This window comes from Vanacampus margaritifer, chromosome 9 (genome assembly GCF_051991255.1).
Source record: "Vanacampus margaritifer isolate UIUO_Vmar chromosome 9, RoL_Vmar_1.0, whole genome shotgun sequence".
NCBI lineage: Eukaryota > Metazoa > Chordata > Actinopteri > Syngnathiformes > Syngnathidae > Vanacampus > Vanacampus margaritifer.
The window spans coordinates 19,636,411-19,660,666 of record NC_135440.1 but is presented as its reverse complement, the minus strand read 5'-3'; the positions used below and the strand labels follow the sequence as shown (position 1 = coordinate 19,660,666).

Here is a 24,256-nt window from a genome sequence, read left to right as displayed (position 1 = left end):
GTTTTTTTAAATCATGCAAAGAAAAAAAACATCTTAGAAAGTTTATTTAGTTACATATTTTACTTGTAATAGTGTTCATTTAATAACAATCACAGAGTTACTGTCAGGAGCGATAAAGAGCATATAAACAATGGCATGTGTTACTAATCGTAATTACTTTTGCTGCAGTGGATGTTTGTATTGAAATTCAGGTTTGTAAACTACTGTAATGACAAACCGGTCCCTGTAGATGGTGGTGTTGCATCACTGGATTTGAGATCAGCACAGTTTTAGAGTTGAAGATAGGGACCGGGGAGGTGAATCTCAGAAAGAAGAGAGTCTACTTTTTCTTCTGGTAGGTTTGCTGCTTTGTTTTCACAGAACAATATTTTGAACGGCATTGCTCAAAAGCGACCGGCAATATGGGGAACTGATTTGAAAATGGCTGGCAGTGAATGAGTTAAAAGTCTAAACTGACAACCGATGTGCACCACCTAACGTGACCCAAAAAAAAGCCTTTATTTGAGGTAGGGGGAGAAAAAAAGACAAGTGCAATACATCAAGTCCCCTCTAGGTGACGCCATTCGTACAATATCTACACACACATACAGTATACACACGCTCATCACCTTCCTTCACTTCATCTTGGATCACGCTTGCGAGACCTGCAAAGCACACAAATGAACAGTGAGATGAGATAGACATAGCCTAGCGTCCACTTTCCAACCATTTGGCACCGACAGACCTGAGTGGCGCAGGTGAGGCCCTTGTACCCCCTCCGACAGTGGCAGTAATCGGGCAGCACGCAGCGCCCCCCATTCAGGCAGCGCTGTCTGCACACCGCTGCATGTGCAGCAGGGAAGAACACAGCATTTATTATTATTATTATTATTATGGCGCATTCATATTTGCAATGTATTATGTTGGACTCACGTGTCTGACACTGCAGACCCTCCCAGCCGGCGGGACAGTGGCATGTGTTGGGCCCCACGCACTCGCCGCCATTTTTACACTTCTGCAGACACACGGCTAAGATGGCAAAATGCACACGGCATTTGTATTATTATTATTAATAGTAGTAGTAGTTTTAGTATGCTCTAAAAACAGTTGGGTCAAAAATGAGTCAGATCCACTTTATGGGTCAATTTGATCCAACTTTGAGTCAAGAAATCTCATAAATATTGGTCAGATCCTTTACTTGGGTCCAAAAATTGGGTCATTTTGTATAAAATAGCCCAGAAACTCCATGAAGTGGATCGGTCCATTTTTGATCCATACTGTAGTTGGGTTACTTTTGACCCAACTGTTTTTAGAGTGTACAAGCAGGTGTAGTAATGGTGGTAGTTAGTAACGACTTGAGGACTTTAGTGGTCACAGTACATAGTGGTGGTAGCAGTAGTTGTAGTAGTGGATGCAATATCCTTGATAATGTCCATGCTGGTCCACTTTTTGCCCTCCAATTCAAGAACTAGTGCAGAAGAAGAATGTGCAGCATAGGTCGATGTTGTATGTTAGCGTACGTACGTATGTTACATCTGTTTCCGCTCCAACCCGACGTACACGAGCACGTGTTGGCCCCAACACATTTGCCTTTGTTCATACATGTGGGCTCACACACACCTGTAAATGCAATACACACACACACACGAACAAACATATTAACATGTTAGCATGTGTGTACCAAGTGTGTGTGTGACTCACTCTTTTGACATCGTTTCCCCGTGTAGCCTTCAGGACACGAACACACGTTGTTCCTCATGCATTGACCTCCGTTCTTGCAAGGTGGGCTGCACACAGCTAAGACGCACACATACACAATACTGACATTGAACTAATATAGTAATAGTACTAATTGTGACTATATATATATATATATGCATATGTTTTAATGAGAGTAAAGTTGTCGTTTAATGAGGAAAATAAGTCATAAAATTAGAATTCAAGAATGAGAATTTACCCAGAAAAAGGCCATTATATTGGACAATAATATTGTTGTAATATGATAAGAAGTTGTAATTTTATGAGAATGAACATTTTGTTTAGCAAATTAAAAAAATAAAGATTATCTTGGCTTTTGTTGCGTTTAAAATAACATAATAAACTTGCAATTTAAAAATAATTTTGCCAGGAAAAAAAAACCTAGAATATCGAGGAAATATTTTTAAAAGTCAAAATGTTACCGGAATCAAGTAGAAATTTTAGTGGACTAAATTGTTATTATTTTTAATAAAAGCCATAATATTGGTACAATAAAGTTATAATTTTAGAAGATTTTTTTCCCGATATTACAAAAAGAACACTGTCATTTCTAAAATTTACATTTTATAAGAAAAAAAGTTTAACCACAAAAAGAAATCCACAATACAGTAATGGGAAAATATTGTTTTTATTAAAAATTTATATATTTAAAAAATTGCATATCAGTGTAATAAGGTTGTAATTTAATTGGGAAAAAGATGTAATTTTACCACAAAAGAATTATTCTGAAAATAATCTGTAGTTAAAAAAATATATATTCAGTCATTTCTGGACTACAAGGCGCAGCTGACTTTAAGCCGCGCTAGCTAAATTTGGGGAATACAGTTTGTACATTTTGTTACACATATAAGCCGCACCCAACTGTAAGCCGCAGGTGTTTCAATGATACCGCACCGGGTTCCTGCTTATTTCTTTTCCATAATGAGGGTTCAAATTGTCCCGCTCTCATTCTGTTTCTCGTACTGTATTTGGGCTCACTTGGTTTGTTTTGCTCTGCCTGAGGCTCTTGTGATATGACGGATAAGCCGCACCTTTGTATTAGCCGCAGGGTCGAATGCAAGTGAAAAAAAGTAGGCTTGTAGTCCAGAAATTACTGTATTTAGTATAAGACAAACTGAGGGTATATAGTTGAAATTTCACGAAAAAAGAAGTCATAATATTGAAGGGGAGAAAAAACAATATCGACGGAATAACTTTGTAATTTTATAAGATAAAAAGTCAAAATATAAGAGGAAAATGTAATTTAGTTTCTCACCAATTTGACACTGCGAGCCGTAGAATCCGGCGGGACAAGCGCACACGTTTGATCTGATGCACGTTCCTCCGTTCAGACACACCGGCCTGCACTCAGCTACGCACACACAATGACATCACTATTGCATATGATGATGATGATGATGATGATGATTATTGCTGTGTGTTTATGTTGTTTTGTGCTGTACCCGAGTTGCACGTTGGTCCGTTCCAGCCTGGTTTGCATTTGCACACGTCGGGAGAAACACACTCGCCGCCATTTTCACAGTGTCTGTTACACACCACTGACACACATTGACCAAAAAATTAATAAAAAATCTGGTTGTTTTCTATAAAATAATTCAGAAAGTTGGGTGAAATTTGCACTTTTATGAAAGAAAATAGTCAACAAAGTTGTAATACTATATTCAGGGATGTGATTTGACCAAAGTGAAATTATCTGAAAATTTAGCCGGGGGTCTGGGGGCCGCTGGCAACCAGCTAGGTCCAGGTTTCCGTGTTTTTAAGTACTTTCAATGCACTCACATGACAAGGAAATAGACAAAACAACAGCATAAATTTTCAATGTATATTGAACTATCCCATATAAAATGGCAGTTTTAGTCAACTCAAAGTCAGTCACATTCAAAAACATTGGGCTGCCTTTGCTTTTAAAAACTATCACTGAGAATATCATCATATCTAACTAATGTGATTACTAAGTTAACACATAAATAATGTTGAAGAGTTCAAATTTCATGAACAAATAATTGTATCATGACCAAATGAAAAGTAACTCATATTAGAGCATACCACAAATGTCTTTGTTATAGCAGAAGATGTTATCTGTCGGAGTCATGTGCATACACAATGAACTACTAAAAAAAAAAAAAAACGGAAATTTTAAATTTTTATTTTTGGAGATAAAAAAAGCGGAATTCCGCGAATTAGCGGAAAAATCACATCCCTGTATATTGGGGAAATAAACTTTTAAAATGTTAAAATTTTCAGAACAATGCAATAATAAAATAAGAATAAAATTGATGTTTGACCTCCAGATGCAAGACAGGAAACAAATGAACAAAATAATAACATCTCACTGATTTGACATCTTGGTCCCACGTAGCCGTAGGAGCACGTGCAAAGGTTCCTGGCGAGACATGTGCCTCCATGTTGGCACGGCGGCTCGCAGCTCGCTATTCAGTTAGCAAAAAAAAAAAAAAGAAATGTATGAGAAACTGTCTCCAGGTATGTTGTTTTGATGTTGATGCGTTACCTTCCTCGCAAGTGGGTCCGCCATAACCCAGCGGGCATTCACACACGTTAGGACGCGCACATCTGCCCTGGTTCTTGCAGTCAGGCCGGCACACGGCTTGGGTGGCATGTACAAAACATAGAAAAGAGCTCTTCAATTCATAGCTTAAGACGTCCACTTCAGGAAGATGTTTTCAGTCTATGAACGATTCTAAAATTAGGAATAACTTTTCAAAATGAAACATTTTGGTAAAATCTTCATTTCAAGAAGCAAGTAAATAATAACCTTAATGCTGTTTACATGCACACTTGAAACTGGTCAGTATAGAAAGTCATCTCTTTTAAAAATGGATGGACCCAAGTCCACCTGTTAAAGATTCTTATATTAGACACACACACACACAGAATGTCAGATTCATGCGTCTCAGGCTGGCCCACCCATGTGACAGTTGTATCCAGTGTATCCGTCCTTGCACGTGCACGTGTTGGGCTGCGTGCACTCCATGTTCCTCCCGCACTGAAACCTGCACACAGCTGGACAACAGCAAAAATGGTGGCTTTAAGGCTGCTATGTTTCCAAATCGCTCCCTATCCATTAGAGCAGTGATTCGCAAAGTGTGGGAAGTGGGCTCCCTCTAGTGGTATGTCAAAGAATAACTGCTAAATTAGAGTTCAGTTGTGTTCAACTTTAAACATTGAGTTACAATACATGTACAATGCAATACATATTTAATTAAATCATTATTTGATTTTTTTTATGTCTTACTGTATAGCCTAATATCAAAAGGACCAGCGGTTGGGGCCTCCAAACCTTTATAGTGGTCCTACCTTTGCACGTGACTCCATCACCCGCGTATCCGTGCGGGCAGCGTCCGGGACTTCTCTCCGAAGAAGGAGAGGATCTCCGTGGGTTGGCAACAGTGTTGCCGGGTCTCCTGCTTCTGTCGGGGGGCCGTCTGGGTGAGGTCGGGGACGATGAAAATGAGAAGAAGGTGGTGTGCATCTCCCTGCCGCTTGGAATTTGTTCAGCCGTAACGCTCGCCTGGCCTGCAAAACACTGCAAGTTAGAAAAGATGACTTGCAAAGAAAGCACAATAGACAACTGAGATAATGTGTTGGCATACTGGAAGTGGCTGCTCTTAAAACAACAACAGCAATGTGTTCACACTTAACCAATCACATTCAAACTTACTGGCACACACCTGACACTATTTAAAGTGCCTCTGATAAATCTTTCAGAATTTTCCTTACTTTTTTTTTCCATTAAGGATGCAAAAGTTTTGAAATAATGTATCTTTGTCTCATTTTTTGAAATCATAAAAACCTGGCATTTGAAAAGGGGTGTGTAGACTTTTTAGTTGTAATTAGACCCGCATTTTTTTTTTTATCCTTTTGGACTTATCATTACAACAGATTTTTTAAATGAAAATATTTTTTATTTTATTTATTATGTACCATTTATTATTAAACATAATAATGTAGAAAAATATGATCAAATATAATCCAATCAAAACAAATCAAATTGCATCCTCACCTGACGGTGTGCAAGTGGTCCCGTTGCCATAGAGACCAGGTGGGCAGGGTCCACAGACAAAGCCAGCAGCCACATGGGGGCTCTCGAAGCACTGGACGCCAGGGTGGCACGGCCTGCGGGAGCAGGGTGAGGGCGGTGGGGCTCGGGGCCTCGGAGGGAAAGGCCCCACTCTCGCCGGTGTCACAGTCGCTTTGAAGGCTAAAGGAATTTCAGAAAATAAAATGTAAATTAATTTTAAAAGATAAATACAATTAAATACTACAATACTAACAACAGCAATAAAATGAAATGAATGAAAAAAAATAACAAAATTAAAAAAAAACAATATAGTAAATAATATTGAAAATAAAATTGATTAAAACAACTTTTTAACAAAATAGGTAAATAATATTCTTGACATGGTGAGAGTTGCTCTAAGAGTAAAAAAAAACATCATAAAATGATAGAATTATTTAAAAAAAATGGAATAAAAATGTTTTCAAATATATTTTACTATATACTGTACTCTTGGGTGCATGACTAATAAAAATAGAACTAATGCAAAATATACAAATTATAAAAACATTAATATAATAACAGTAACAATACAAATTAAAATAATAGATTATGACAAAAGCTATAAAATACAAAAAAAAAAAAAAAAAGAGTACTTACAATATCAATGCTAATATAATAAAATAAATAAAAAATCAAAACAAATGTTACTAATAAAACCCAAGAGGACTCACGAGTACACACGATGCCGTTTCCGGCGTAACCGCGTGGGCAGAGTCCACAGGAGAAGGAGCCCAGCGTGTTGCTGCAGTCCACCCCGGGGAAGCACGGACGGGAGACGCACTCGTCTACGTCCTCTCGACACGTTCCACCTGAATGCACGCCACACGCGGCAAAGTGAACATCCGATTTTCACCAAGTAGCAACCGAATAGTTATTTTATTATTTATATATATTTTAAAGCTTTATGCATATAGCACAAAATATATGCATTTGAGGTGCATGTATTACTTTTGTCCACTTTGGGGACTCAACCCTCACTTTATATACTGTAGTATCTGTGACGTTGTATGTGTGTGGCCTGGCAAGCCTGGCCTGTTGAATCACACAGAAACCAGCAAATGAGAATATAGATTTGGATGGCCGCCAACTGTCCACTCTGTAGTAACAGCTCATATGGAAAAACGATCACCGTAAAATTCTACTAATATAACATAAATCTGCAATGCAGTAAAGTCGCAAAAAGTAAAACTCAACAGAAGACAAAGATAACCTTTGTTAGTCCCGCAATAGGGAAAATGTGCCTTGTTATAAAGCAAGGAATAACCATATTCGTCCTAGCCAGAAGCCACGCCCCCTCCAGGCGGTAGCAACTGTGAAATGTTGACGACTCAAAATCCACGTTTGCTGTAATATTTAATGACTCGACATACATGTGTAAGGTCACCTGTCATTCCGGGCGGGCAGACGCACGTGAAGGAGTCAGGTCCGTCCACGCAGCGTCCCAGCCTGCAGGGGTTGGGTTTGCAGTCGTCCACGTCCACCTCGCAACGCTGACCTTTGAACCCTCCCGGGCAGGCGCATGTATATTCACCGCTGCCGGCGGCCGCGTTGACGTCGATCACGCACGTGCCGCCGTTCGTGCACTCACACGGACGCACCGTCACCTGTGAGCAAACGCCAGTCGTCAAAACATTTCATTTTTAAAATGGATATAAAAAGTTCAAATGTGAATGGAAAATGGTCTATTGTAATTATGAGATAATAATTCATTTGGATTTTGTATTATTTAGAATTATTGTAGGTATAATTGATCAATTTTAAACTAAAAAGAGAAACGTATCCGTATAGAAGCGGAAGTTTTGAATCCAACCAGAACTCAAAGCTGCTGTCAACATGATTAGGGAACAGTACAGTGAATGTAGTATATGACAGGATTTAAAATAAAAATAAAAATCTTTTTTTTTTGTTCTTTTTTTTTTCCTGACGGCCTCATGACTTTACGTTTAGGTGAACGGTATGGGATTTTTTCATAGGTTTTAGGTGAACTAATGAATACACACTCACACGCACGCACACTCGCACATACACATACTCACCCACATACAAAATAAAAAAATAAAATAAAAAAAATAAAAAATAAAAGAGCAATGATGATGACATGTCAAATCGGTAAAATTACCGAATGAACAATAGTGAGCTCTCCAGAAAAAATAAAATATGACAGGATTGTTAATGTCGAGTAAACGCTCTCGTGGTCCGTGCAGAGTAAAAGTAGTAAAGGTGGGCGTCCATACTTGCAGGGAGGCGGAGGTCCCGGATTGGCAGTCGTCCATCACGGTAAAGTCGAAGCCGTGCATGTGCGCACTCTGGGATGTCGCCTTCCACCTGATTAGACCGGACGGCGACAAAGACGCACCTTGAGGACCCGAGCGGAGAGTGAAAACCACCGGCGAGCCCTCAGGGTCCCGTGCCTGCAGCTGGTAGATGAACTCCTCTCCCTGGAAGGACCGCAGGAGGGAGGGCAAGGACGCCAGTACGGGGGGCTCGTTCTCTATTGACCAATTAGCAGAAAACGCAAAATGAAATCAACTTTGATATTTTTTATTTGACTTTTTTAAAATATAATACCTTGCTTTTTTTACTTGATTTACTTCATTGTATTTTATTTATTTTACATGTTTTTGTTTTATTTTATATCAATGCCTTCTTAACTCATTTGCTCCCCAAAACATATAAATATGTTCTACTTTGTGTCCCAAAGACGTATTTTTACGGGTTAATAAAAAAAATTATGCGAGAGCATACAGATGGCTTTGATGCAGCCTCTCAACTGCAAAGAACGGTTGAAGAAATGCTAGTTTTTACACAAATGGCCAGCAGGTGGCAGCAGAGAAAACAAGATCAACCAGGGCCATGTTGAAAAAAAAAACCTGATTTACTCACATTTCTAAATAGATTTGTGAATAATGATGAAACTTGGCTATATTCTAATGCTAATTGCTGCAAACAGAACGGAAACGGATAGAAATATACTTTTTTTTCCTGATGAAAGAAGAGACTCTAATCTTTCTTTTCATGTTTTATAGCAATAGAACACAATATTCTGTGGGCCTTGCAAAATCTGTCAAAATACAGTACAACAGCCGTGAGTGAAAGGGATTGCTTTAGTGAAAATGGCTGGGAGTGAATGAGTTAAAATAATCCTAAAGCCTAAGTCGTTTTTTTTTCAGATTTTTCAGGAACCACAAACATTTTACCATTTGCATCATGAGAAGATTTATGCAAAAAAAATAATGTTTGCAAAAAATATATTTTAATACGGTGACAATATCTAACTCCATTTGACTGTTTGATTTCACTTTTTCTTTTAACTTTACCTAATTTTATTTACTTTATTTTTTTCATCGTACGTTATTTTGGTTCATTTAACGACACCATATTTTCTTTCATTCATTCGATTCTAATTTACTTGATGTACGTGTGCGTGCGCGTGTGCATTACGCCGTACCGCGGTGGGCGGTCCAAGCGAACTGCGAGGTGTTGGGTCGACAGGCGAGACAAGGGTTCAAGGGGTGCGACTGGCCTCCATCATAACAGACGCCATCGATGCTGCACGTCTTGTCCTTGGGGGAGGTCAAGCCAGGTCACATGCTAGTAGGGTCCGTAAGTAAAAAGATCATGTCAAAACACTTACCCTGAGCGAGCAGAGGGGGTCGGCATGCAGGCCGCACACGTGGCACGCGCCGTCGTACACGGTCACGACTTTAGCGTTACTGAAGCTGTAACCGTCATTGGATACCTGACGTAAACAAACGCAGATGGACATGCGATCATTTGGAAAAATAGTCACAGATGCTTCCACAAAGGAAGTCAAAAACATGCCTTGGAGATAGATGTAAGACTCAATATGACATCGTTTTAGTATGCAACATCATTATTTTGTTTTGTTGTATATTGTTGCAATATGTGATTCTTCTTTTATAATTTTGTTTTCATTGTATTTAACTTTATTCAACAATTTTATTTTACCTGATTTTCTTTATTCTGTTACTTTGTTTTACATTAAACATTTGATTTTACTTCATGTTATTTTTTTATTATTATTATTTTTCTCCAAGAAAAAAAAAGCTTCATGTTATTTTAATGTATTGTATTTTTTTAAATTAAATTTAATGTGAATATAATTTGATTAAAAGATAATAAAATAAAAGATAAAAGATAATAATTTAAAATAAAATAAATATTTGTTTTTTGTCAACCATATTCCATTTGATTGTAGTTTATTTTAATAAACAATGTGATGCTGCCTCTTGAATATTAAAAAAAAAACCTCCCCAACAACAACAATACCAACAAATTCAGGTCTGTTCTCACTTTGACCTGCCAACGGGACAGGAATGGTCGCTTTGTCGCCGTTGCATTCACATCCACGCCCGCAATAGCTCGAGCGACTTCCAGGGGGAAACGGCACTCCACAGCCGTTACGTCCACAAAGGTGGCGGCGACCAAGTGAGGCTCGGCCACAAGCCACACACCTTCCAACAACTCACAACAAGACATGAGAGGACATTAATCTTGACCCAGGAAGTACCGGTAGTCGTAAACAAAGAAGAGAAACAGGAAGTACCTTTTCTTGGACGAACTCGCACTTGAGCTGATGGCCGTCCTTGAAGCCGGCACCTGATACGTGCACGATGGAGCAGTCGCTGGCACGGACGTCGCACAGACCTCCCGATTCCAAATCCGTGATCTCCGGAGTGTCCTCTGAAAAACAGATATATACACACACACACACACAATAAACATGTCAAATGTAAAATGTGAATAAAAAAACATGCCCCACCCAAAAAAGGTAGTTTAAAAATGAAAAATCTTAAATTTAAAAAAGCATATTGGTAAAAAAATGTAAAATAATAATAAAGTAAAATATTGAAAATGGTACAAAAAAACAATATAGGAAAATTGTTAACTTTAATTATTTTTTAACTTGAAGGTAGATCAGAAACTATAATAACAAACTTTAAATATATTTTTTCTTGAACGTACAATGTAAAAAAAACTTTATTTTAAAAAAATCTTCAAAAATAATATAAAAAAAATACTGCAGAAAGAAAAAAACTTAAGGTAATTGTTGAAAACATTTAAACACTGAAAACATGCAATTAAGAAACGTAAAAATTTAACATAAAAAATTAAATGAATATATTTTAAAAGATTTAAAAATGTAAAATTCCAAACTATTTAAAACAAACAGTAACCGTAATAAATAACAAAAAGTTTTTTTAAAAATGTGTAAAAATTAAAACATGAAAAATGTGTCAAAAGCTAAAATATTACTAAATAATGAATACTTACATTAAGTGTAAAAAGCAATAAGTCAGAATTAAAATATTTTTCATAGCCAGAAGCAACCCCACCCCAAAAAAAATTTAAGGCAGTGAAAATATGTAAACATTAAAAATCTAAAGATACAAAAATCAATGGGCAATATTACATAAAACAAAAATCCTTATAATTTTGATATATATGGTACTCAAACAATCCTGATCCGCTATCAACGTTCGAACATTCAGGGATCGTCACATCAAACAAGAACCCTATTAACAAAAAAAAAAATCGAATAAGTTGTGATGCAATTACTGTTCTATCTGTGCAGAAAACCCCCCACCTCGATGTGTTTTGCCTCACCAGATAAGATGCTGCAGTCATAGGATCCAAAGCCGGGGAAGCAGACGCAGCCCCACTCTGAGCACTGTCCATTTCCGTTGCACAGATTAGGACACCTGAGCACAGACACAGAATCCCGGTGGTCCCTTTGATTTAGTTGGTGCGGCCCCCCCTGGCCCTCCTCCACCAGCCGCCTCTCGCACTCATTCTCCAGCAGAGGGAGGACGGCGTCCAGCCATGATCGTTCGTCCTTTAGCCGCAAATCGCTGACACACATTTCCACCGCGCCGGCCACCACGTCGGCACCAAGAAGCCCCCCACAGCCCAAGGCCAGGCTAGAGTTGGCGACCGCGCCCTGACACTCGGCCCGTGCTTCGTTCTCAGTCAACCCAGAGGGCGTCGGCCATGTCAGATCGAGGTCTACGTGACTATCAGGTTCATGGTCTTCGGGGAAGAAATAGGCATAGCTCTCCATAGCGGCAGGGATGAATTGATGGGTCTGCCTGTGCCGCCGCCCAGATGGCGGACCTCCGGAAGGTTGCGTTGGTTCTTCCTCCCCGGTGAGCAACTCCACTGAGCTGATGTACTCGGCCGTGACATCCAGAGACGGGATGACGGCGGGGAGGCGCAAGTTACCATGGCGAGAACAGGCTTCATGTGGGGAACCCACGTGCGGTGGTGGTTCGCTTAGTGCCAATGATTGACAGTCGCAGAATTTACGTGAATTGAGCACGCTCGGAGGGGACGATGATGGTGGTGGTACGGTGTCGAACAGGCTGCTTCCTGGACTGAGCCTAGCAGGAGGGGAGAAGATGGAAGGCGTGTTTCTACTAAGCGTTACAATCAGGGCTGTCAAAGTTAAAGCCTTGTTGTCTGTGGGACTAATCCGGCCCGCGGGCCGTATGTGTGACACCCCTGCTTTAAAGCTTTAACTCTTCAGTTATTTGCAGTTCATACTGCTTGTTGTAAATGAGCGTCTCCATAACACACTGACCTCCAGTGAGAGATAAAAGTCTGCAAATCCACCATTGTGGTTCCCGCCAACGACTGGAATTCGTTGTCGGGTTTTCCGTCGTAGGTGCCGCACAGACCCACGGTGTGGCCCCTGTCTGAACCGGGAGCCCTCAGCGTCAGACTCAGACCCCAATCTGCCACATCGGCGCGTACAAACGCTCCAGACGAGAAAATCAACTGTGGTAAGGGTGGAAAGCACAAGGTGTCAAATTCAAAGCACTTGGGCCAGATTGGGCCCTCTGCCTCATTTTATAATTACTACATCACTTTATAGAGCTCTTCCTCTTATGCCAACGTACTCCCTTCCTTTCTCCGAGCAAAATGCCACAAGATGGCGCTAATGCAATATTCTTATATTAGACAGTGCTTTGGAAAAAAAAATAGCAAATAGGTTTTTAAATTGTAACACTGTCTAAAAAAAGTTACACGGACCTCTAATATGGATTATGTAGGCTGATTTTAAATAGCAACATAAATCTGGACAAAAGGTGGCCTGATGAAAGCAAATTTGATACTCCGATTGTATATGTTTGACGCTTTTACCACCAAAAACGTCAATTGACGTTAGGGACATGCTCACTGAATACCGCCAATAGCGTCAATTGACGTCAAGTAAGTTTTTTTTTTTTCAATGGGCAGTGCAAAGCATTGTGCAGCGCTGGTTTGTGAGTAGGGTGGGGAAATCCAACAACACCCACTAACTATGGCCAGCAGATGGCAGCATATTGTATCTCTTTTCGATGGGCTCCCGGGTATCACATGGCGGATTTTCGGAATTAGAACGTTTTCAAGGTCGACGTGATTGATCGAAGCGTTTGTCACATTAAATTTAATTCACAAAGCGTCACTAAACAAAAAATATTAGTGTCAAAGTCACTGTTGTGCAGAAAATGTATCTTTTCACGAAAGCTTATTTTCTCAGTTTTTTCAATTTTTGCTTGATGTCATTCAAATTACCAATTTTCAAATGGTGATTACTAAAGAACAGAATAAGGTAGAAACATGCTTTTTTTTCTAATGAAAGAATGGAATCCAATCTTTCTTTACTACAACCATGTTTATGTAGTCATAGCACACAATATGCCTTGTAAGATGAATGAAAATGCTCAAAATCGGCTGGCACTGAAGGGGTTGTTTTTTGGATAACGTTTGGCAGTAAAAGAGTTTTTAAAAAAGGAGCACACAAAAAATGATACTCACTGTGATTTTGCGCCCCTGGTAGGCCTCATGGACGCGCACCCCGCTCTTGCTCAGGTCTCGCTTCTTCACAAAGAGGCGAGGTTTGGTTTGGCCCACGTCCCCGTCGCACATGTCAAAAGTGACCACGTCGTTGCCGTCCCGGACCGCCACGCCGCACGCACACGATGTGGGTGCTGCCCCGCCGCCCCCGCACTCCCACTGTCGCACGTGGACCTCAAAGGGCCAGCGGGAGCTCTTGTACAGCACAAACGTGCCCACCTGGTAGTTGTCATAGTGCCTGTGGGGGGGGGGACACAACTCCTTTTCACACTTGAACGACTCATAAGGGGTCATTCGCACCCTACCAGCCTCCCAAAACCTACTGAAAATATTTATAATGTTTTTTTAATAAGAAATACAGCACTCTATAATGTTGCACTTTTATTTATTTATTTTAATTTATTTTATAGACAGTATTGGCATAATTCAACAAAATGCAAAGAAATTAAACAGTTTTTGCCTAAATTTAATGGACATTGTGCTGTTCCTTCTGGTGTGTGCCATGGCCACCTATTGGCAGTATTATACATATACAGATATATGTGGCGTAGAAGGACACAATTTCTCAGTAAGTTGCAGTAAAATTAATAATTGTGCACAGAAGTTAAAAAATATATATTCCTGTGAGTTGTTATATTCTCTGTTTACATGTGTTGAGTCACTGTTTATGATCAAATATGCGCCACGCCAAGGTGTAAAAGTCTGCCACATACATACTTTTCATTAGTACAAGACAACAAGACGCTCTTCAGCCACCTTAGCAGTGCGAAACGTAATTTTAGCCTAATTTAGATTAATTATGCAGTTGTTAAAAGAAGACATAAAAATATTCAAAATGTTATTTAACAAACATTCCTAATCATTAGCACTTTGAGCTTGGGAAAAATGAAGTGACTTTACTTGAGTGATTATTTCCAATGAGGAAAAATAGTCAAGTTTATTTTGATTGCATAGTGAATGCCGTAGATGAAAAGAAGAGTGAAGTACCTGCCATCAAATGTGACGACGTGCGGGTCGGTGAAAGAGTAACAGTACGCTGAAGGCACGTCTTTCACTTTGAGCTACAAAAGAAAGAATCCATAAATACAGAACAGTCTACCATTTATAACACATTAAATTCAAGGCCTGGGGGTCAGATCCGACCCTCTGCGTCATTGTATATAGCTTGTCACAATTTTCCTTGACTTTGTTCAAAACTAGCAATCAGTGTGCAACTAACCTAGCAATTGTGTGATATAGCAGGGGCACGACAGGTAAACTGCAATACAGCAAGGTTTGACCGGGGCTATATCAATCCACCCGCTTTTGGTTTACCTGAACAGGATCGGGCGCGTAACCGTTCCACACTAAATTGCTGGTGACGAGGGGCCGGATAGAGATGTTAGTGGTCCGGTCACCATCTCTGACAAAGTCTGTGATGGCGGTGTAGTGGACCACAGCCCGGCCGCACATGCCGTCCTGGCACGGACCTCCGGACAAGTCCACAGAGCATGAGGACAGGGACACGTCGGAGCCCAGCACAGCCTCGTCTACAACAAACACACATATTTTCATTACACACTAGGTAAGTGCAAATCTCGTCATGATGAATTTAAATCTCATCTTGTCTTATTTTTTTTTAAGTGCTATGTGATCATAACATGCTGTTGTAGAATATACATACATATACAATATACAATATACAATATACAATATATACATATACAATACATCCAATTCAATAAATATATACATTTGCATATCAACAGTAACTGGGAGATGCTCGATAAAGTTGACGCAGTTTTTCTCAAGGGTATCTGCTATGTGTGTAATATGTGTACAATTAAAATAAAGATTTTTTTGCAGGCTTGTGTGATCACCTAAGCTAAGCATCAAAGAGAGAGTGCAACGTCCTGACTGAGAAGAGGAAGATGACAACGACTCATCCAGACACGGGACGGGAACGGTGCTCTCGACCATCAGCTCGTACAGCTTCCCGTCCTCGGATAGGACGCTCACCTCGGGTCTAAGCTGCACTCAGCGCAGAAAAGAATGCCAGCACACATGCATTTATATTTAGAAAATAAATCGTAGAAATGTATGTTTTAAAACGACATTAAGATGCAAGAAGAACAGTTCATCTATTTAAATACTATGTCAATATCTAGCTATGCAAGCGAAAATGCATTTAAATGTATGAAATTAATATAAATATCAAAAACAACTAAACGATACATATATTTTACATGTTAAAAATATGTGAGCATACACAAATACATAACATGTAGTTTATACAATTTTTCGATACTATGTAAAAATATATTTTTTAATACTTTCTCTTTTCATTGGTACATACAAAATTATATTATTTGCATTATGACAACTAATGCAAGCTAAAATACATTCAAATGTACAAAATGTAATATATATGGCCTATATGGTTTAAAAAACATTAAAATACATATTTTACATTTAAAAATATATTACGGTACATAAAAACATACATCAATGATATACTTTTATGTTGTAGAAATTTTCCAATATTGTTTCTGACTGATGTACAACCGAAAGCCCTAAACATCAATAAAGTTGCTGAACACTGCTAAATGCCTGCCTTAAGTGTCTTATTCAGCCAAGAAAAAAATACCAAAACCCAAAGTAATATTGATTAAGTAAAAAAAATTGGAATGTACCCGAATTCCAGCAAAGAACTCCTGACTTTCCACTGAAGCACCGTGGATGTCCGGAGAGTCCAAAAAGAAGCTATAGACCGAGCAGTAAATCTGAGAGAAAGACATTCATTCAAAAAGTACTCAACGATAATTATTGACTTCTTTTATCAGGGATGTGATTTGACCAAAGTGAAATTATCTGAAAATTTAGCCAGGGGTCTGGGGGCCGCTGGTCCAGGGCAGTGCCTGGGGTGAGCTCATGGGTTTTCCGTGTTTTTAAGTACTTTCAATGCACTCACATGACAAAGAAATAGACAAAACAACAGCATAAATTTTCAATGTATATTGAACTATCCCATATAAAATGGCAGTTTTAGTCAACTCAAAATCAGTCACATTCAAAAACATTGGACTGCCTTTGCTTTTAAAAACTATCACTGAGAATATCATCATATCTAACTAATGTGATTACTAAGTTAACACATAAATAATGTTGAAGAGTTCAAATTTCATGAACAAATAATTGTATCATGACCAAATGAAAAGTAACTCATATTAGAGCATACCACAAATGTCTTTGTTATAGCAGAAGATGTTATCTGTCGGAGTCATGTGCATACACAATGAACTACTACTAAAAATAAAAAATAATTTTTTTTTTTGGGTAGATAAAAAAAGCGGAATTCCGCGAATTAGCGGGAAAATCCCATCCCTGTTTTATGGACCGAGTGAGGCCTAACCTTGTCTCCCAGGCGGAGGTTGAAGCCGTCCAGCTCAATGAGGGCCCAAGTCTGGATGGTGGTCTCCTGCTTGAGCTCCTCCCGCTTGCCCTGAGGTGAGGCTCGCGACCAGGCCACCACGTGTCCCAGTGAGCTGCTGGAGTTGTTGGAACCGCTGGAGAAGCTGCACTTCAGATGCACGCCACCTGCTGTCCACTTGGGAGTGATCATGGGTTCGGACGGAGCGCCAGGCTGCTTGACTGAAGTCACAGAAGAAGAAGAAGAAGGAAGGAAGAAAGAAAAAAAGGAAGGACCATGGATCCAATTGTTCATTGCCCATTCCTCTTAATGGTAATACAGTGCTAACTAACTGACAAACTGACTGACTGACTAACTAACCATCAAAAGACACATACATCCAAGCAACTAACCATCCAAAGTAACCAATTGAGTAACTGACAACAACTAATGAAGAAACAAATCAGTTAAACATCCAACCAAGTAACTAATGAACAACCATTTAACTAATTAACCAACCACCCATCCAACTAAATATCAAACCAACTAACCAAGGCCATATCCATCCAACCATCTAGCTAACTAACTACCCAACAATCCAACCAAATTATAGGATACAGTACTAACCAAAACACTAAACAACTATTATTCACCATGCTAACTAAGCATTTAAATACTTACCAATTAATTAAGCAACAACCAACTCATGAACCAACTAGACATCAGACAACTTACCATTCAACCAACAAAACGGCCAAGTACTAACTGACCAACTAATAAACACACTAAGCACACAAATAAATATCCAACACCTAAAGGACCAACTAAAAATCAACATCCATCTAACCATATCCAAACAAATAATCATCTATCCAACTAACCAAGTACATAATTGATAACTAGCTAATGAATCAAACAAACAACTGGCTAGCCAGCTATCTATCAATTCAGCTAGCTACCCATCTCTCGAGCTTGATAGCTAACTAATGAATCAGCCAAGCATCCAACTAAAAATATGAATAAATAAATAACCAACCAACCGTTCAATCAACTAACTAACCAAATAACAAATTAAACAAGTAACAAACAACCAATGTTTTAAATGGGTTAACTGTGGTTCCATTCTTCTTTTCACACTAGTTTAACATTTAAGAATCTGACTTTAAACATTGTCTGAACAACCTTGAATCCCAGCCTGGAAGCGAGCTGTCACCATGGAAACGTCAAGACCCCCCCGACAGACGTGGGGACACATGCCTCATGCCGGGCTCATTAAGGGAGAATTCCTGACCTCCCCGATGTTTTGGCATCCTAGATAACAGGAGCAGACAGGTGCGAGTGGCAAACATGGACTGTTGGGATTCTAACACTCACAACTGTACTACAGTGCACTATATATTCTTGACTAAAACGCCAACCATATAGAAATCCCTATAGTGGATAGTGATTGGGCAGTAGGGAATGAGTGAATGATTCTGAACACAGCAAATTCCCTTGGTAAACACATGCCAACAATACAGTATACTGGCACCTTGTAAAAAAAAAAAAAAGCCTCAAAGTGATTCATTGTATAAGGAAAACATTATACATCAATATAATTTAGGTGCAAAATGTCAAACTTATTACATAGGGTACTTGAATGGAAAATAACCATGGTTTGATGTCCTCATGTAACCTCTTATATAAGGATATGTTGTTGTAAAACTGTTGTAAAGCACAAGGGCGAAATCGAGCCTGGGAACTCTTAAGTTGAATGCCTTGTTTATACTGCAGTCCTCCCTATTTCAGAAACATGTTTTCGAAGCAGGACACGACTCATAGAAAGGGTGCCTGGGAGAGGGCTTGGCCAGCCCGGCTTCTCACGCTCATCCCTACTTGTTAAAGAATAAAAGACGGAGCGGCGCGCGGTTTGGGTAGAGTCAGCTGAGGGAAGCGTACGTTCGCCCAGCCGTTAAGCAGCTCGTTCTACCCGGACCGTCGGCTCTCCGGTCAAGTGTCAAGGTAAGCGCTGATGAGATTATATTATACTGCTTAGCGTTGAAGTGTGTTGATTGCTGTTTGCGGGGAATAAAGGACACAATTATTATAGCACAGTATATCAGTCTCTGTGTATTCATTGTTGCCGCTGATCACTCGCGATCCTGCATAAAAATATAAAAGTGAAGCAGTGTTTTAAACAAAACAGTACTACACAGTGTATAGGGAGTGATTCCCAAAACAGCCATGGACCAAAATAAAACAAAAAGGTCCTCACTTGTTGTACACGTTCCGTCCACGTTGACCTCACCATGGTTGCAAGTAAGCGAGGTCAAAGGTGACGTGTCTGCCATTTCTGTGAGAACATTCAGAATTGCTGCAATAAGGGCATTTTATCCTATTTTTTTTTCAAATTAAATATCAGTATATTTGTTGTAAAAAATTGCAACATAAATAAGAGGTTTGTCCTCCTAGTACTTTTGTCCACTTAGTTTGGCCATTCCGTACCTTGTGCACAATAGCCCATGCATCCCTGAGTGGGCTGCAGTAAGTAGACGTAGAACTCGCCGCAGTTGCGCACGGACACCGGGATACGGAACAGACAGCATTCCTTGCTGCTGCTCGGGAATAACTGCCAGGCAGCGCAGGCGGTCAAATGCCGAAGCTCCAGAGGACCCGGCAACGTCTCGCCTTCTCCCAGAAACAGCCACACAGGAGCCTGGGTCCCACAGTGGTTCACCTGACACAAGCCGCAATGCTTCATTTGAGTACAAAACTCCAAAAATTATTATTCTTTTAAATTTAGCCCCCAAAGCCTGTTTCACTTAGCAACATTAAATTGGGCAGACATGTCATTCATGAGTAGACTCATGACCTGCCATTTTGGTTTGAAGCAGCCATTTTAGGGCCATTTCCAGGGGTAGCTTAGTAGCACCTTTCGCAATTTAAAAAAAAAAATTAACCCCCAAACCTAGTTTGAGTAGCAACATGAAAATTAGTAGGCCTGTCTATTATGAGTAGTATCTATCTATCCTCCATGGCTATACTATAATCCGAGATGTTTACATAAGAGATTTCTTTGCAGAGGGCAATAAAAGTCATTTCCGCTACTTAGCCGTTAGATGGATTAAACTTTATACCTCCACACACCGGGTGGGCATGCTAGCTGGCTTGTCGAAGATCTGGAACTGGTACCAGCCGGGCTCCAGGGAATGGTCGCAGACTAAGTCCCGCGGCGATGACTGCAGCAGCCAGCTGGAGCTAAAGGTGGTGCTGCGATACGGGTTCTGTAGGATCCCGTGGCCCCCCGGGGCACACTCGGGAGGCAGCACTAGAAAAAGGAGACAATCAATAGCTATGATTATGGAATAACTGTGAAAATCATGAGTTTTTCAGCCATCTTTAATGTAACAAAATGAAATAATACTGCCACAAAAAAAGTCAACACAAATTCTCACACAAATACCCTCAACAAAAAAAAAAAAATTTTAAGGGCAAAAATGTACAGAAGAGATGAAAAATTATTACTACAAGAAATCCAGCTAGAAATTCATACAAAAATATATTAAATCTCTACAAAAGTCACAGCAAAAACTTCCTGCCTAAAAGGCCAATAAATAAAAATAAAATTCCCATAAAATGGACACCAAATCCCAACAAAATAGATGAAAAATTTAAGCAATCCCTCATAAATTTCTCGCAAACACAAATACCTGCAAAAATGGACAAAGAAAAAAAACTTTACTATTATCCCATAAAAACTATTACAAGAAACCCAACAAAATTTCACAACAAATAAAAACTATTACGACAAGAAACCCAATAAAATTTCACAACAAATTATACAAAACAGAAAAATCCCTGCAAAAATTGACACAAGAATCTGTAGGAAAAAAATCGCTTAAAAGTACAAACAAAATCTCAACAAAATGGATGAAAAAGTATTACTACAAGAAATCCAACAGAAATCCCAATAAAATCCCCACCAAAAAAAAAACTGAAAAAAAAGGACCAAAAAAATCTTGTATTAGACACAAAATCCCAACAATAGATAAAAAATTATTACTACACAAAATCCCCCCACAAAAAAGACGCCAAATCCTAACAAAAATGTATTTAAAATAGTTAAAGAATCACCAAAAGAAATGTAATGGAAAATTTAAACTCACAAATTGAACATTCCTCCACAAAATGGACACGTACTGTAATCCTGAGACTCACACAAAATGAATTTTAAAAAAAAATCTACAGTAGATGGAGCAAAATCGCCATAAAAGTGGTTGGGAAAAAAATCCCGCAAAAACAAACAATGCCAAACTCCTTGAAATGGAGACAAATTGTCACAAAAACCGACGCAAATACAAATAATCAGATTTCCATCAAAATTGTCAAATTTAAAATTTAAATTTAAAACAAATTTGTTTATAAAAATTCAAGAAAAAAATCTCACAAAATTTACCAAAAAAAATGAATAAATAAATATATATATATATAGGCTATAAACTCCATATCGTACAGTAGTGATATTGTGACACACAAGTTTATTTTAGTTACTGGTAAGAACGTAAGAGTATCACCGTACTTCTATTCTGTGTATTCCAATAGTGAGATGAGGCAGGAAAGAGGCTGGCACGTCAGTAAAAATATCAGCCATGAACATGAAAGACCCGGCCCGAGTGGCGGCCTTAGAATTAACCCCAATGAAAGGTGATGCCTGACTGACAGGTGGAATAAACCTGATGTAGATGCACCGCGAGCACAATATGACAGCCTCGGCACCTGGCTGCATCACTCCTTATTAAGCTCCTGTCCTCACCTGACAACACTGCATACTTGGATGACAACTTTGGATTGTTTTGCAGTGATGGGTGCACGTTATCCTTCACCGTACACCGACTATGCAGTCGGACGTTTCAACATGACGTCATAGCGGCAAAAAGATGGCGCTTTCTCTAATGGCAAAAGCATATCTGAATGTTTTCAGAAAGAAAATCACAACAAATTTGACAAACAAGAGTGCAGTTGCAGGAAAAAACTGACAAAAAAAGAATAATACTTTTTTTGGGCAAGCACATTTTTTTTATTGATATTGCTGCAAACGACATTGACGATTATGCTATGAGGCTAACAATTTTTTACTTTAGTGGGCCCTACTTTACAGCGTAACTAACTTAAAGGTGTAGAATCAGTACTTCTATTTAAATTGTTGTTTTTCTTTTCTTTTTTTTTACACGGGTGCAGTACTTCAACTTAAGTGGCTGTATTTTTGTCAATTTAGCTTGTGGCATAACCAACCACAACACGTTTTTTTTTTTTTTTGGTAACATGGTTTCATTTCAGAGACAATGCTTGTTACTTCTCTGTCACCGGAAGTATCCCCTTGTCTGCTGTTTACAGACATTACGATTTTGGTCTAAAATAATCCGTTTGGTTGATTAGAAGAAGAGTTAGCAAACGTACCTGTTTGCGCGCGCACTGAGTCGGGGAGCGCGAACACGACGCACGCCACAAGTTTGACAAGCGTCCCAACTCCAAAGCTCATCGTCCTCCTCACTCTGGTTCCGGTGGAGGTCAACCCTTCCGCGCCCTGCGTCCTCCTCCTCATCCCCCACATTGCGTAGCGTTCTCCTCTCACGCGTGGAAATGGAAGTGGGAGTCCAGCTTCGGGGGTCCCCGGACTGCAGCCTGGAGGTAGGCTGACTGCGTCAGGCTCCCCGCGCGCTAAGCGCCAGGAGGGGCGGGAGTGGGGAGTCGGGGACGCAGAGCTAACATCGTTGATAGCTATAGTACAAGCACCAAAAACATACCGGGGGGGGGAAAAAACACACACACACAAACGCACAAGTGCACGCTAATGTGTGTGTCAAAAGTATATAGGTTACTCACATTCAATATATAGAAGTAGAGCTAGTAGCTAGCAAGTAGCTACTGTGCTTGAGTGAAATGGGTGAAAGGAGTGCTGATTCAGATAATAACAATAATAATAACAACAACGTTGAGCTTAAATGTAGAAAACAACAAACGTGTGCATAATGATTCATTGAATATGTATTACACATAAGAGTTAAATAAAAACAAATACCTATCATTTAAAAATAAATAAATGCAGATGTACTTAAAATATGTTACGTAAAATACAGTTGAACTGATTTACTTAACAAATGTTCTAAATGCAGATGTACTTAAAATATGTTATGTAAAATACAGTTGAACTGATTTACTTAACAAATGTTCTGTAATGGATAAAAAAATAAATAAAGCCACAAATTTAAACATAAAGTGATTCTTTTGCATGCCACTAGAGGGAGCCCACGTACCATCAGCGGAAGAGCTGTATAAAGAAAGAGTTTGATCAACTCAGTTTTAGCGCAGTAACAACATGGCGTCCATATGTAAAATGATCAGCAGTTGACCAAACTCTCGCTATATACGGCTCGGATCAGCGGTACTCGTACCACTCTTTGAGAATCACTTACCTTATCTACCCATTTCTTAACCAGAAAACATAAACTTGCGTACAGTATGACTCAACAACAAGAAGTTTAACATTAAACAATAATTTGAGTGGGGACGGTGGGGAAACGCCCCCCACAAACATTACCACAAAACTGACATCAATTCTCACAGTAATAGACCAGAACTAAACTGACAACAAATTATTTAAGAGACATTAGTTTCCCACAAAAAATGCCTTCATTGAATACAAAATTTGATTAAAACAGTCAAAAACATATCTCAACAATAAACATACATTACACACACGGAAATAGACAAAAATACTTCTTCAAAGGACAGAAACTCTCAAAAACATACCATGCACGCAAGCACACAAATGTCAAAAATCCCCACAAGAACAAAACATTCCCTTAAAAAAATGACCAAATAAAGCACTTGGAAAAGGAGGGAAAGTTTTCTGGGGGGGAAAAAGGAAACCCCACTTAAAGTTCGCAACAAACATTCCCATAGACACTCCAATGTACTGTAAAAAGTCTTGCCAGAAGAATGGAAGCTGCTCAAGGAAAACTCAATTTTTACTTCCTGGTGTGTCTTAATTCTTTTAGTTTTTTTCTTTCTTTCCTGGAGAGTTCAGTATTGTTCATTCGGTAATTTGTGTGTCTCAATTCTTAATGTCCACATAGCCTATCAAATTGGACTAAACAACAACTACTATAGCTGCACTATTCCGGATCTCGGCGGTCTGTATCAAATACTTGGAC

General features: G+C 39.2%; 1 protein-coding gene across 1 annotated transcript; it reads right to left on the bottom strand.

Annotated features, from left to right (window-relative positions):
- Positions 1–27: 27 nt before the first annotated feature.
- vwde (von Willebrand factor D and EGF domains) lies at positions 28–22,724 on the bottom strand. The gene is made up of 31 exons (XM_077576927.1): positions 22,500–22,724; positions 20,180–20,370; positions 19,548–19,779; positions 19,318–19,395; positions 17,067–17,305; positions 16,348–16,437; positions 15,535–15,685; positions 14,990–15,204; positions 14,663–14,736; positions 13,637–13,913; positions 12,417–12,613; positions 11,444–12,216; positions 10,383–10,519; positions 10,130–10,300; positions 9,450–9,554; positions 9,264–9,378; positions 8,050–8,306; positions 7,200–7,419; positions 6,487–6,624; positions 5,759–5,956; positions 5,053–5,271; positions 4,663–4,758; positions 4,247–4,342; positions 4,071–4,166; positions 3,180–3,275; positions 2,993–3,088; positions 1,681–1,776; positions 1,504–1,599; positions 913–1,008; positions 725–822; positions 28–644 (listed from the first exon to the last, which is right to left on the bottom strand). Exons 1-31 carry the CDS (start codon positions 22,651–22,653, stop codon positions 630–632), a joined length of 5,112 nt encoding a protein of 1,703 aa, XP_077433053.1. The 5' UTR covers positions 22,654–22,724; the 3' UTR covers positions 28–629.
- Positions 22,725–24,256: the final 1,532 nt, after the last annotated feature.

Bases quoted from the DNA above. Each gene is read 5' to 3' on its own strand.
- vwde (XM_077576927.1), bottom strand. From the start codon at position 22,653: ATGTGGGGGATGAGGAGGAGGACGCAGGGCGCGGAAGGGTTGACCTCC. The intron at 10,301-10,382 runs GTACTTCCTGTT...TCTTGTTGTGAG, and splicing joins GCGAGTTCGTCCAAGAAAAG to TTGTTGGAAGGTGTGTGGCT. The intron at 1,600-1,680 runs GTGAGTCACACA...TTGCATTTACAG, and splicing joins GGGGAAACGATGTCAAAAGA to GTGTGTGTGAGCCCACATGT.